This window comes from Rosa chinensis, chromosome 4 (assembly GCF_002994745.2).
Source record: "Rosa chinensis cultivar Old Blush chromosome 4, RchiOBHm-V2, whole genome shotgun sequence".
Lineage (NCBI taxonomy): Eukaryota > Viridiplantae > Streptophyta > Magnoliopsida > Rosales > Rosaceae > Rosa > Rosa chinensis.
This window is the reverse complement of record NC_037091.1, coordinates 60,252,295-60,265,349: the sequence shown is the minus strand read 5'-3', so window position 1 is coordinate 60,265,349 and position 13,055 is coordinate 60,252,295. Positions and strand designations below refer to the sequence as shown.

Sequence of the window (13,055 nt, the reverse complement as noted above, 5' to 3'; positions counted from 1 at the left end):
AGTCACTCAATTCAAGACAACTAGAACCACTTGGGAGGTAAGAAGACAAAATAAAAAAGAGAAACTGTTCTAACCATAATCAATCTAAAAAATAAAGGGAAAAATGCACAGACAGTGTTTGGAAACTTTGAGGACTGTCAAAGTGATACCTGAACTTTAAAACGTATCAATGTGATACCTGGACTTATATTTTCTTGTCAACGTAGTACCTACGTCAACTTTCCGTCACAGAACCGTCAAGTTGACCACATGTGAGTCACGTGAGGCCGAAAATGAGGGCAAAATTATTGATGTGCCCCTCAAAAAAAAATTATCTGATTTATGATTTAATATGAATAAAATAATTAATTTAAATAGTTTTATAAATAAGAGAGAGAAATAAATGAAGAATTAAAAAAAAAATTCTTCTCCTCTCTCATTCATCATCAGTTACCCAGAAGGCCAAAATCGATCGGCCTCCGACTTCACTCTCAATTCTCTGGCGCCTGCAATTGCTATTCCTCTGATCGAGAGCTTGCATTCAAATTGACCACACTGCCTTGTAAATCCGTGGCTATCTTTTCCATTATCTTTTGTGAAAATCAAAACCCAATACAGAATTTAGTGAGGATTGAAGAAAAGGAGGAGAATTAGAGCCTAAATCAGCTCCATTAAAGACTAATCAGTTTCTGAAAACCCTAATAGAGAGGAGAGGAGATTAAACGAGGACTTTGAAAGCTTGTTTCTTTGAAATTGAATTGGGCCTGGTGTTTGGGAAATTGAAAGCTTTATTTTCCGGTATCGAATTTGGGCTAGAGGCCGAAGTTGTCGGAGAGACTGATGAAGTTGTAGGTGCAGGTGGTGTGGAGTGGTGTGGCATGTCAGCAATGACGGAAAGGATGGGCGAGGTAGGATTGGAGCTGTGATCTGAGTTTCCAATCAATGGTGTATACGGGGGGTTGGAGGAAAGAACGAGAGTGGTGGCGGCTAAGTCGTTGGCGGCGGCAGGGATGAATTCGAAGCAAGAGGCTTCATTATGGACTCGATATGTTTTTGTTTTTGTTTGTTGTGAAAATTTTTGGAGAGATTGCTTTCGAAGCCCAAGTGCAGCAACGATCTTTATTTGATGCTTCAAGGCAGGTTAATCTCCTAAAATCCGATGAATTTGGGATCTTGATCTGCCGGATTACTGCACCACATCCTCCCTCCCCTCCTCGAAGACTGCGCACTCCCGCCGGATTCAATCAAAGATGCCTTCCTCAAAGCCGCCACTACCGTGGAGTCACGCGCCACCTTGATCTTTACCTCCGATGAACGACGAGGAAGACTTCATGAGGTCGTGCAAAAAGAAGCAGAAGACTGCTTCTAATCTCATCTAAAATCCAGAAGACACCACCTGATTCACAGAGGTCGGGATTTGGAGATGGAGTTTCGGGTTAATAGAACAAAGCAAAAAATTTCATTCAACTTTTATTTTCAATATAATAATTTATTTAGTTTTTAATTTCAATTTTGATAATCCATTTAGGATGATGGGGTGAAAAGTCTTTTTTGCCCTCATTTTCGGCCTCACGTGACTCACACGTGGTCAAAATTGACGGTTTTATGACGGAAAGTTGACGTAGGTACTACGTTGATAAGAAAATATAAGTCCAGGTATCACATTGATATGTTTTAAAGTTCATATATCAATTTGACAGTCCTCGAAGTGTCTAGACACTGTCTGTGCATTTTTCCCAAAAATAAATTAAACTAAAAACTAGGGGACGTGACCACTTACCCAATTTCAGCATAAACATTGCCCACTTACTCCACCAAGAGTTTTTAACCCCATTTACCCAATTTAAGCACAAGTGACATTTTTACCCCCAGTCTAATTAATAAATTACAAACTTCTCTATCACCTTCTATCAGACCTCCTATCAGACTCTCTCTCTCTCTCTCTCTCTCTCTCTCTCTCCCCCCCCCCGTCACGTCAACTGAGCAAAGTGACCACCACCTCCGTCGACTCGAAGATGCCGAGTTCACCACAGTCTTCTCTCTCTCTCTCTCTCTCCCCCCTGTCACGTCAACTGAGCAACTGACCACCACCTCCGTCGACTCGAAGACGCCGAGTTCACTGCAGTCTTCGTCGGACCAGGATTGGACAGCGGTTCGTCAGGAGCTAGGCGTTAGGGATTGGATGGCGTTGGGGACTGGATGGCGGCGTCCATCCATGGAGGCTTTGCCGTTCCTTAGCAGATCCGAAATTGCAGCGATCGGAGCCGAACGCCCGATGTGGCTGACCTGAAATTGCAGCGATCAGAGCCGGTGCTGGAGCTTCTTCAGCCTCCAAGAGCGATCGACGGCTTATATGAACATCGACTCATCGTCTAGACCCGAACGTCGACCAACATATAGCCTTCAGAAGCCGGAGACGAAGCCACGGTGCCGCCGAAGATGGTGATTGGGTGCCCAGAGCTTTACTGGGTGCCCAAATCAGTTTCTATTTTTTTTTTTTTTTTTTTTTTGCTACCCACAACATTTCATGGGTGGTCAAAATTTATTTTTCCAGTAGTGATTGCTTTTTTTATTATGATTTAGTTGGCAATAATAAGATTATTGGAAAGCAATAATAAGATTACTGAGAGTCAATAAAATGTTTATTGAGACAATAATAAGATTATTGGGGGCAATAATAAGATTATTTATTTGGATAAACCTTCGAAATCTTTCAAAATTCAAAACATCTTCATTTTTCACTAATTATTGATCCCCAATAACAAGTGTATTGGGGAGCAATAATATGATTATTGGAGGGCAATAATATGATTATTGGGGGTTAATAAAATCAGACGCCGGAATCCGGTCACCAGTCCGGCAGTCAGATTTCTGATTCCGGCGACTGTTGTCGGATTCTGGTCACTGGACGCCGGACTCCGGTCACCGGTCGCCGGAGACCGCGGCCGGCCACTAGTCACCGGAGCATAGCAAGGTGGAGGATGACTTCTCTCTCTAAGTGAGAAAGAAGGAGAGGGCAAAAAAGTCCCAAAAATAAATAAAAAGAATTAATTGGGTAATAGGGAAATAATCCCTTAAAGTGTTTTGGGTAAATGAGGTTAAAAAATTGTTAGCGGAGCAAGTGGGCAATTTTGTTGTTGAAATTGGGTAACTGATCATTTCCCCTAAAAACTAAGGAAGTAGGGATAAAACAGTAATTTCATAACCAGCTCAAGCCGAGCCGGTACTGTTACTTAGCTAATGATGAAACAGGAGATCAGGCGATCTCCTTAATATTATGTATAATTAAGACTAAGAATTTAAAATAATCTTCTCCTATTACAACAATGAAAGGTAATCCTAGTTTAATAAGACATACATAATCGAATATCCTTCAACATGGTTGACAATATTAGCGTCGCAGATGGATTGGAGCCTTGGAGGTTCACAAATACAGATGGGAATGATGAATTATGTACCTCTATACAAAACGGAATCTTTGCCAAATCTTAGGTAGTTGTGGTGAAATTATCAGACGCTAACCTAGGTCTGTGAAACATGATTATTTATTAGCAGTGATAACGGGTGTGGAAGAAGTGTACAACCTCACTTTGATCATAATTAGGGGCAAGACCCAAAAGCACACTTGCTGACAAGAGAAGATTATATTACATTTGGTGATACATAATTAATCGACGCAAACAGCTTCTTACTCTAAATTCTAAACTGAACAAAAGCATCACCAAGATTCTTGGAAACAAGGACCCCATTAGTCTCTCAATCTCTATACATCATTGATCCACAAAAGTCAATTGAACCAGAGAGCAACAATACCGCTCCATCGATCAAAAAATTTCACCTCTCCGCATAGGAAGCATTGTTCAGCATGTCATCTGCTTCTGCATTACATTTCTCAGAATTCTCCAAGCCAGAGGCGTCAAATTTAACTGGTAGAGCCTGCGGTAAATGTTGAGAGGGTATCTTAATCATCCTTGGTGATACGACGAAGGAATATCATGATGATTGTTATTTCATCAAGGTAGTAATGTGCATATATGCGGGCCGTATGAGTGTTGTGTCAAGTAGAAATCATATAGTCAAAGTTCAACTTTCATATGGCCTGGTGTCCCAGATCCTGCAAATTTAGCACCAAACTTGGGTCAAGAAACTTTCAGAGATATCGAAGGGAAAATGCTCGTATGTCATACAAATGTCACAATACCATCGACATCTTGGCTATTGGAGGGAGTTCCAGTTCCATAGCTCATTTGGAAAACATTCTGGAGCTCATCCTCCCACACATTTGATAGCTGTAGCAAAAAATATATTATGAAAGTTCAGTCATAACGTTTTAGACTCTAAAAGCAGAGGCAAAGAAAATCATGTGTATATGGTGTATGGGTATTCATGAGTTGGGTAAGAAATTCATGTAACACATTCTAGCCATCATTTGAAATCTACCTGGGAAGGCTCCTTGAATCCTCCAGTCATAGGTGCCATTTGGGAACCCATGGCCCTTCGAAGCAAATCAGAAGAGCTCCCCATCCCAGGAAGGCCTGCTTGAATAAGTCCCGACTGAGATGGATGAAGTGGAGGATAGGCAATATGCATATCCGGAGAAAATCCCATCGAAGATGAAGGTCCAACTCGTGACTGAAGGATCTGTCGCGAGATGTAGAATGTGTAAGGGTGAATCAGACGAGGCTACTGAGGAAGAATTGAAAGATATACATAGGCAAACACTTACATCTTTTTCCAGGAGGCTTTCAATGTTTAAATCCAATCGTGGATTCACTGTTGCAAGTTTCATTGACAAAAACTACAGAAAGGATAGGTCACTGTTAAAATCAAATATGGGGTGCCCCAGTCGAAGATACAGGAAGACCACACTAGATACACATGAAGAAAAGTAGATCACTTCCATACCTCAACCTGCCGTTGCAATGACTGTACATAATTAATGATTTCGTCCAGCATCACTGCCTTCCCAGTTACCTACAAATTGACAAAAACCATTTGATTGTCATCAATAGAACTAGACAGCTTTCAGGTGAAATCAGTGTAATTTCATTTTTGAACTCTTAAGTTTAACAAAAACAACCTTGCTACATCCAGGTACAAGATCTTGAAGAAACTTCATCCTCTCACTGATCTTCTCCCTTCTGACCTGTTTGCAAAAATCAATCAACTCCAACTCCAACACCCATATAATGTTTATTTAATGTTTCCACTTAAAACCTTACTCTTTCTGCAAGACTATGGCTATTTGTTGCTTGGCCTCTTCGAGCCCTAACATGAATATATTCTTCTTTTGGTGGATCAGACGTCTGAGACCCTTGTTTGACAAGTCTTCCAGTAGTCTTGTTGGTAGTTGAAGCTCCCTTCTGTACCATTTCAGTATCATCCTTTGTTGATTCAACGGATTGATGTGCAGCTATTTTGGTTTGATCAAGTTCATTAGCCTGCCATCAAAGATACATGACGTTAATATAGAAGAAATAAAAGAAATGAGGCACTTCTCACATGTCTTACAAGATGCTTAAAATGATGGTTTACCTGTCCACTCCTTTTCCTTTTCTTAGAGCCCTTAGAAGAAGGTCCCACCCCTGTATCCTCCATCATAGACGGCTCCTCCGCACCACCACTGAAATCGGCTTCATCAGACTCATTACCAGACCCATCCATTGCATTTTTTGCTTCATCGTGAGACTTCACAAGACTCTCACTTTTCTTCTCATTCTTAAGTGGGCTCCCATCAGTTGCCCCATGATCAATAGGCAAAGAAACCTCGTTCGAAGCATCACCTACTTGATTGAGCTCATTGCTGGACATTGCTTTAGTCCCCTGGCCTGCCACAGCCCATTGCATCATTCCCCCACCCTTAGAATAAAGACTCATTGATTCAGGAACAACAAAAGGGTTCATCATATCACTAAAATTCCCACCATTGAAGCACGAGAACCTAGCAGCACGCTCAATGAACCCAGAATCAGCTGGAAACTGAGACAAGCTCTGCGGTAGCATCCCTGCCGGCCCATTTGGTAAGAAAATTCCCCCTTTCAACATCGAATTTGGTGGGTTCCAACACATATCAAGTGGTCTATCAATCCCACTTCTCAAAGAGGCAGGAATCCCTTTTCTAATTCCCATTGTGTTTGAAGTGCTTGCACTGGTCTGACCATTAATGTCACAAAAACCCATGTTTTGTGCATTGGTTGGGTGGTCCCAAAGCGCTGGGCTAAATGACTCCACCATTGAAGCAGAGGGTTGTGAAGAAGAACCAATCAGATCCTCTTTACTATCTGCCATAGAATTCCCAGTAGGAACCAAATCCATAGATGCATTTGTGAGATTGGAGCCACCAAACCCATAGGTCATAGAAGGTGAATAATTCATAGGCTCCTCATTCCTATTCTCCAATTCAAATTTATCTTTCTCACTCATATCCATCTCTTCCCCTCAACACCACCAAAAACTAGAACACCCCCTATTAACTCCCTAGCGGCTCAATAAGGTCAAATAGGGATCAAAAACCTAGAGCAAAGTAGAATTCAACTCAGATAACATACAACTTATACTAGTATACCCCAAAGATAGACACTCTACAACCAAATTCAACCCCAATTACCCAAAGTTTGAAACTTTAAACTGGAAAACTGAAGAAATTCCAAGCAGGGTATCTCAGAAATTTACCTCAGAAGAAATTTCAGCAAGTAAAGAAATGATGTACTTTTAGTGTTGAAGCTGATCCCCTTTAATTAATGAGCAGAAGAACCCCAAAACAGTGAAAGGAGAGCCATGTAGCAGTAGAAAGAGTACGAAATATCACACCAACTTAGCAGAAGCTACCATTTCCAAAGTGGAAGACTGAAACTTTGTAGTTGCAGTGTACCAAGATTCATAAAGGGAAGCGCTCCCGAGACAGAAACTAAAAAAGACAGTTCAAACAAGGAGCTGGTAAAAAGTCTGGTGAGGCAGTCAATTAAAAACAAAGAACATTGATTTCAGAGTAATAAATACCACCCCTCATTCAAAAACCCTAGTCAGAGTAGCAGTAAAACCCAGCTCTGGAATTGAGAGAGAGAGAGAGAGAGAGACCCAACAACTAAAAGGGGTTAAGAGAAAGATACCCAATTCAGATTCTGTGTCTACTTTTGGTCCTCTCCATTCAAGCTTTTTACTATTGAAACCCCCTCCCTCTTGCTCTGTTTTTTTCAGCTCTGCTAGACTTCACTGTCACACACCCAATAAAGAGAGAGAGAGGAGAAAACCTCAACCTGTAACTAAAAGCAATGGCTTTTAATGTTGTAGAGAGAGAGAAACCAGGAAGATGGGTTCCTTTTAGAGAGAGTGAAAGAGATGAGTAGCGGCAGAGGTCCTGCTTTTATACCCACGCTTACATAAAAAAGAGAGCTCTTGATGATTAACCACCGCCACTGCTACTGTAAAATATTAAAAGAGACCTCCCCCTTACCTTTTTTAACTCTCTTTGAAATTTTTTAACCTTGTTGTATTAATTCAAGTTGCATAATTGTAGTTGTTTAAGCCAATAATTATTCCAGTTGAGCTAGCAAACTGACATTGCCAACTCTTGCTTGGGGGTTTTCCTTTATCTTATTGCATTGTCCTTCATTGCACCTTGGGAGGCGAGCTTAATAAGATCTTTAATGGGGTTTGTTTGGTCAAGAGACCAAAAATCTAGCTCATTTTCACACTTTATTTTTTATGAGAGTGGGACTAATAGATTAAGAAACTATTCCATCTGGACTCCTTTATATATTTTAATATATAAAAAATTACATTCATTTATATTGTAAGTACTGATGCACTGATGATGCATGGAATACACTCCCTTAGCAGTTTCTTTATTTATGTAGCGTATAGTTGAAATTATCAAATATTAATGTTTTATCTGAAGTAAAAAGTAAAATATGCTCTAATAATGTATATGGCCATCAATTCTCATGCTTCTGGAAACCGGAATGCTCCTCACAATTTGAGGGTTGACCCGTCAGTTATGAGCTCTTCATCTTCATTGACAAGGCTCTCACCAAGAGGTCATCCATGAATGTGTAAAATTCTGCAAAACTTCTTGGTATTCTATTACCGTGTGGCCTATAGTCCTATACCATTGATGGACTGTCCCTTTCTCTCTTTCTCTCATGTCATTATTGGTTGGCATTGGGACTTGCAATCACAGTGACCTAAACTTTAGAATAATGGAATCTCCCCCCACACTTTGCTTTCTAAAACCCTAACCTACTTACTCCAAAAACTAATCGTGAGGATTGTATACACTTAGGTTATTTTATTCTTTAAAAAAATAACAGTCACTCATCTAATCCACTCCTTTATATATTTTAATATCAAAAAAATTATATCTATTCATATTACAAGTACCAATGCACTGACGGTGCATGGAATACACTCATGTGTCAATGCACCGACGTGTACTTGCACCGATATAAATGGATGGTTAGATTATATTAAATACATTATTAGATTATTAATTATAAATATCAAGAGTTGAGATTATTTTATAAGTGTTGGGTCATTTGCACAGTCGATGCATAAAATAATTTCAAAAAATATATGTTGCATTACTTAATCCCAAGCTTTGACAAATTGGGTAATTAAGAGATGAAAATGATTGCTTAAGTAGGTCTTAAGAGAAGGAAAAACTATCTTCTTGACACGAAGACGGGAAATTATGCATGTATAAAGTATGTGAAGAAATGTGAAATAGGGTAAAAGGGATGGTCCAAAGGAGAAGACAAAGAAAATAAGACCTGCAGGCTTGAGGCTAACGCCCTATATATTAAGAAAAGAGGGGATTAGATTCCTTCAAAACAATTTCTATCCAACTAGATTACGAGTTAATCTAAAAAAAACTAGATTATGAGAGAGCCATGGCAAGTTGACTGTGCTCCTTAAGCAAGTTGAGGGACTTGAGGCAGAGGTCTCAAGTTCGAGCCTTGTGTATGGAAAAGACTATGCGGGGAGGGCAAGCCCACCTATTTGGTGTACTCGATGCCCAGAGGGGGGGTGTCGCTGCGTCTTTGGCGCGGCACTGTGCTGGACTTCGGGTAAAAAATGCCATTGCGTGCCTCCTTGTGGTCCTTCCCAGTACCTCTTTTAAAAAAAAAAAAAAAAAAAAATTAGGCTAATGGGTCATTGCCACGTGTAATGTTGGGCCCTTCCATAGGGGGCGAATTGATTGGTGTCATGGTATGTGAATTGCATACAATAAAAGTTAGAATTAAATTATGTCCTAGTATAAGATCACATATTATATTTAGGGTTGGAGTTGGTACGTGCCTTCATGGTTGGCATGGCTCTTCTTTTGGGAAAGCCAAAACCAAGCAAGCAAATCCCATCCATGGCAACACCAACATGGTATGGGAGTTGGGGATTCGAGATCTCCTTACAAGAGCTTTAGAATTCTTTAGCCTCAATCAAACACCGGGTTCATGAGCTTTATAAGATGTTCATAATTATAAATAAAGTATTAGTACTTGGAGTTAGACCTTTAATCAAAGATTAAGAAGCACGTTTGAGGCTTATGTAATTCTATTGTTGGTACTTCCCATAATACGATCACTTAAAGAGTACGTACGTGCATAATCATAATTTGGAAACTAGAATTTCACAAGCAAATCAAATGACGACAGCTACTTGATCTATGTTCTTCCTAATTGAGGTGCAAATACAAGTTGCAAATCTCATATTAAACAAATTGTAGATCGTGCACATATGGTTCTAGCTAGATTATTTCTACTCTATTATAATCGAACAATTAAATACTTGCATGGTTTACAGTATGTGTAGCTTGGAGTGCACAACGTATTTTGTTTGACTTTTGGTCAGAATATTTCTAGCTAGCTAGGTACACATTGTTTAAGAACTTGTATATATATAACCCGAAACACTAAACTCTAAACCCTAACTATATAACTTAATTACAATGCAAAGATCTTGAAGAGTAGAGGAAGAATGTCAGATGGGTCTAGAATGGCCTCCAGATACGAGATATCATCACCCAAATTTTGTGATGAATTTCATGCAAACATCATTACATAACATAATGATGAGATGCCTTACTGTATGATTGTTTTTTTTCTTTTTTCTCAGAACTTTCGTATCTCTTTTGGGTCACTTTTTAAACCCTAATTCCAGAACCCACTTTTTTTCTTAGTATAGTAGAAGATGCCTCCTGGAAAATGCAGTGGTCTTTCCTGTTTCTTTTTCTCCTCATTTTCCCTCTATTTATTTAAGTCGGCAAAAGTTAATGTAAGATGATATATCAGAGATATGGGACCCTAACTGTGATAAAATAGATCGATCTTTGCTTCTCCATGCATATGAATGTCTCTAGCTAGAGATCGATCATTAATGAGTATATGCATAGACTGGGGCTACTGCTAAGATGACACTCTTTAAACATTGGTAGGTACAGATAAGAAGTCTGAAAACTCGGGCATTTTGGAACGTAAATGTCGTTTCTCGCGATTTCTAGCTGTACTAGTCAGATCTTGTTCTAAAAATTATGATTGGACATTGCAGAATATGTCTAAGCAGGGATTTTTTTTTTTTTTTGGTGAAACTAAGCAGGAATTTTCACGCCCAAGTCTCAGATCTTTTTACCTAAGAGCAAGTTCACCCGTGGTCAAGAAATGTCAAGGTCAAAAAGTCGAGGCGTCGACCAGTCAAGTAGCTGTTCACTATCACTGGACATGGATTTCCACTCGTTTTTTTTTTCTTGATCAGTCAAGACTGTTCATTTTTTACTGTTCATCGATTTTTTCTTACATAAATGAAAAACTATGAATAAATACAATACAACGTTATTTAGTTGTTGTACGAGAAATTAGGTTTCTAATCGATTTTTATTTTTGAAACAAATGTTATTTAGGGGGTCGTGAAAATTGACTTTTTATACGTTCGCAATTTGGGAAAACTTCCTTCATGAAAGTTGTAGAGCTCGTCGATACGATCTCGTGCATATATGGAACGCAATATTCGGAGTTCGTATGAATTTATTATGAATTTTAAAATCTAAAAATTTTCTATAAATAGGGTCCACGTCCGGCTTTGGGCCGAGCTGGCGTTTCCTTCGATTGGTCATAATTTTAGTCAAGACTTTGCCCTTTTTCTTCGACTCGGTCAAGAAAGGCTAGATATTGGCTGGTCAAGGAAGGCCCGCTGGAAGCAAGTTTTGGTGTTTGGCTGGTCACCACCTCACCAAATCTAGCTGGTGACTGGTCAAAAATAAACCGGTGGACTTGCTCTAATAATTAATATTATGACTGTATTATCCCTTAGGAAAAATGTCAATTTGCCCAAATTTAAACAACACTAACCTCACTTACCTAAACATCTTATGAGATTGCCCACTTACCCAATAATTTACATATATTTTGCCCTAATACTTAATTAAGTTTTTTTTGTTTTAAGTATTGGGTCATTTGCACCGTCTGTGTATAGAATAATTTCTATTTTTTATTTATTTTTAGGACAATTTTACTCTCTCCTTCTTTGTCACTTAGAGAGAGAGTCATTGAAGACTTCGATGGACTCTGATGACTGGCTGCGGGACTCCGGAGGTCGGATTATGGGAACCGGTCCCCGGAATCTAGTGGCCGGACCGGTGACCAGAATCCAGCGTCCGATTTTATTTCCTTCAAATAATCTTATTATTACCCCTCAATAATCTTTTTACTGTCCCTCAATAATCTTATTAATTGCAGAGAATGCCTAATATTGACAACACCTATATTCTTTTTATCTCACTTGATAAAGTATTAACAAAATCACTAAGTCACCACCATTACCGTACATCCTTGCTTCGATAACTAGCTTCTAAAATCCAGTCTCATTCAACTTCCAAATATAATCCAAATTTGATTATATTCTAGTGTAACTACTTCAACTCCGAAACACGAGGCACACTAACTTCAAATACTTACAAGCTCATACATCAATAATTCACTATCCAAATAAGCCCATACTGATTCAAACTTGGAAAACACATAAATCACAATAGAATCCAACCCACATGTAAGCTCTCCATTTCTTTTCGTTAGCCGAGCAAGTATGACCAAAATGTCCTCGGTCCACCTCCTTCCCCAATTCAAATCAAAGTCTAGATCCACAGATGCGAAAACACAAATAACCAAAACCAGAGCAATCAACACCGATTCAAATCAAACATAACAGAGGAAATTAAAAAGATCGAGCTGTGAACGCGACGACGACGAAGTCGTACTTGCTGACAGTGTCAAATAATTTGGATTGCAGTGAAGCACAGAGCGATGAACAGGAGAAGCAGAGCAAAACCCTAGAGGACGCCATTGCCGGAGCTTGGTGGTGGTTATCGATGGTTGTGGTTTCGAGGAGAAAACCGAGAGTTAAATCGGAGAGAGAAGCTTTTTCTCTCTTCTTCTTCTTCTTCGCCTGCGAAGTCGTCCGCCTCCGACGATTTGCTGGTCACACTGGTCTCTTTGAAGTGGGGGGAGAGAGAGGGAAAGAGGGAGAGAGTCTGTAGTTAATTAATTAGGCTGAGGGTAAAACTGTTATTTGATACTTAAGTTGGGTAAATGGGAATAATTTTTTTTTGATGGAGTAAGTAGGAGCACATTGGCCTAAATTTGGGCATTAGGTCAAAGGCCCTATCCCTTATTGTTTTGCGCCTTTCAAATTATCAGTCGTGTATATAGTCAGTGTTAGTGCACGAGCATTTTAATAACCGTTGATTGATGCGATATATAATAAATTATTTTTCAAATTAATAATTGAGAATTTTATAAGTCTTATGTATATACATGAGAAATTCTTGCGTATGGGCATCCGCACCACGTGGCGGTGCAGCCCTCCAATCAGGAAAAAGAAAATTTTCTCTCTTTTCTGAAACTGCTCCTGATTTTTAATGTAAAATACCCAAAATACCCGCTGATTCGACATTAATTAGGCTGCAGTACCACGTGGTGCGAGTGTCGTACGGAAGTCTCGCTCTATTTAGTCTCTCTCTATTTACATACAGTTGATATATTCATATTTGAAATATCTTCTCACTCTTAGAGCAAGTGCAGCCGCTGCAC

General features: G+C 39.4%; 1 protein-coding gene across 3 annotated transcripts; it reads right to left on the bottom strand.

Moving 5' to 3' along the window:
- Positions 1-3,546: 3,546 nt before the first annotated feature.
- LOC112198105 (transcription factor bHLH49) lies at positions 3,547-7,322 on the bottom strand. 3 transcript variants are annotated; one of them, XM_040518407.1, is made up of 10 exons: positions 7,089-7,321; positions 6,652-6,886; positions 5,515-6,492; positions 5,202-5,420; positions 5,060-5,125; positions 4,885-4,953; positions 4,706-4,777; positions 4,420-4,620; positions 4,181-4,268; positions 3,547-4,093 (listed from the first exon to the last, which is right to left on the bottom strand). In XM_040518407.1, exons 3-10 carry the CDS (start codon positions 6,406-6,408, stop codon positions 4,056-4,058), a joined length of 1,647 nt encoding a protein of 548 aa, XP_040374341.1. In that variant the 5' UTR covers positions 6,409-6,492; positions 6,652-6,886; positions 7,089-7,321; the 3' UTR covers positions 3,547-4,055. The 3 variants fall into 3 exon arrangements, with proteins under 3 accessions (XP_040374341.1, XP_040374343.1, XP_040374342.1); XM_040518409.1 differs by having other exon boundaries at positions 5,515-6,260; XM_040518408.1 differs by lacking the exon at positions 4,181-4,268 and having other exon boundaries at positions 7,089-7,322.
- Between the last annotated feature and the right edge of the window lie 5,733 nt (positions 7,323-13,055).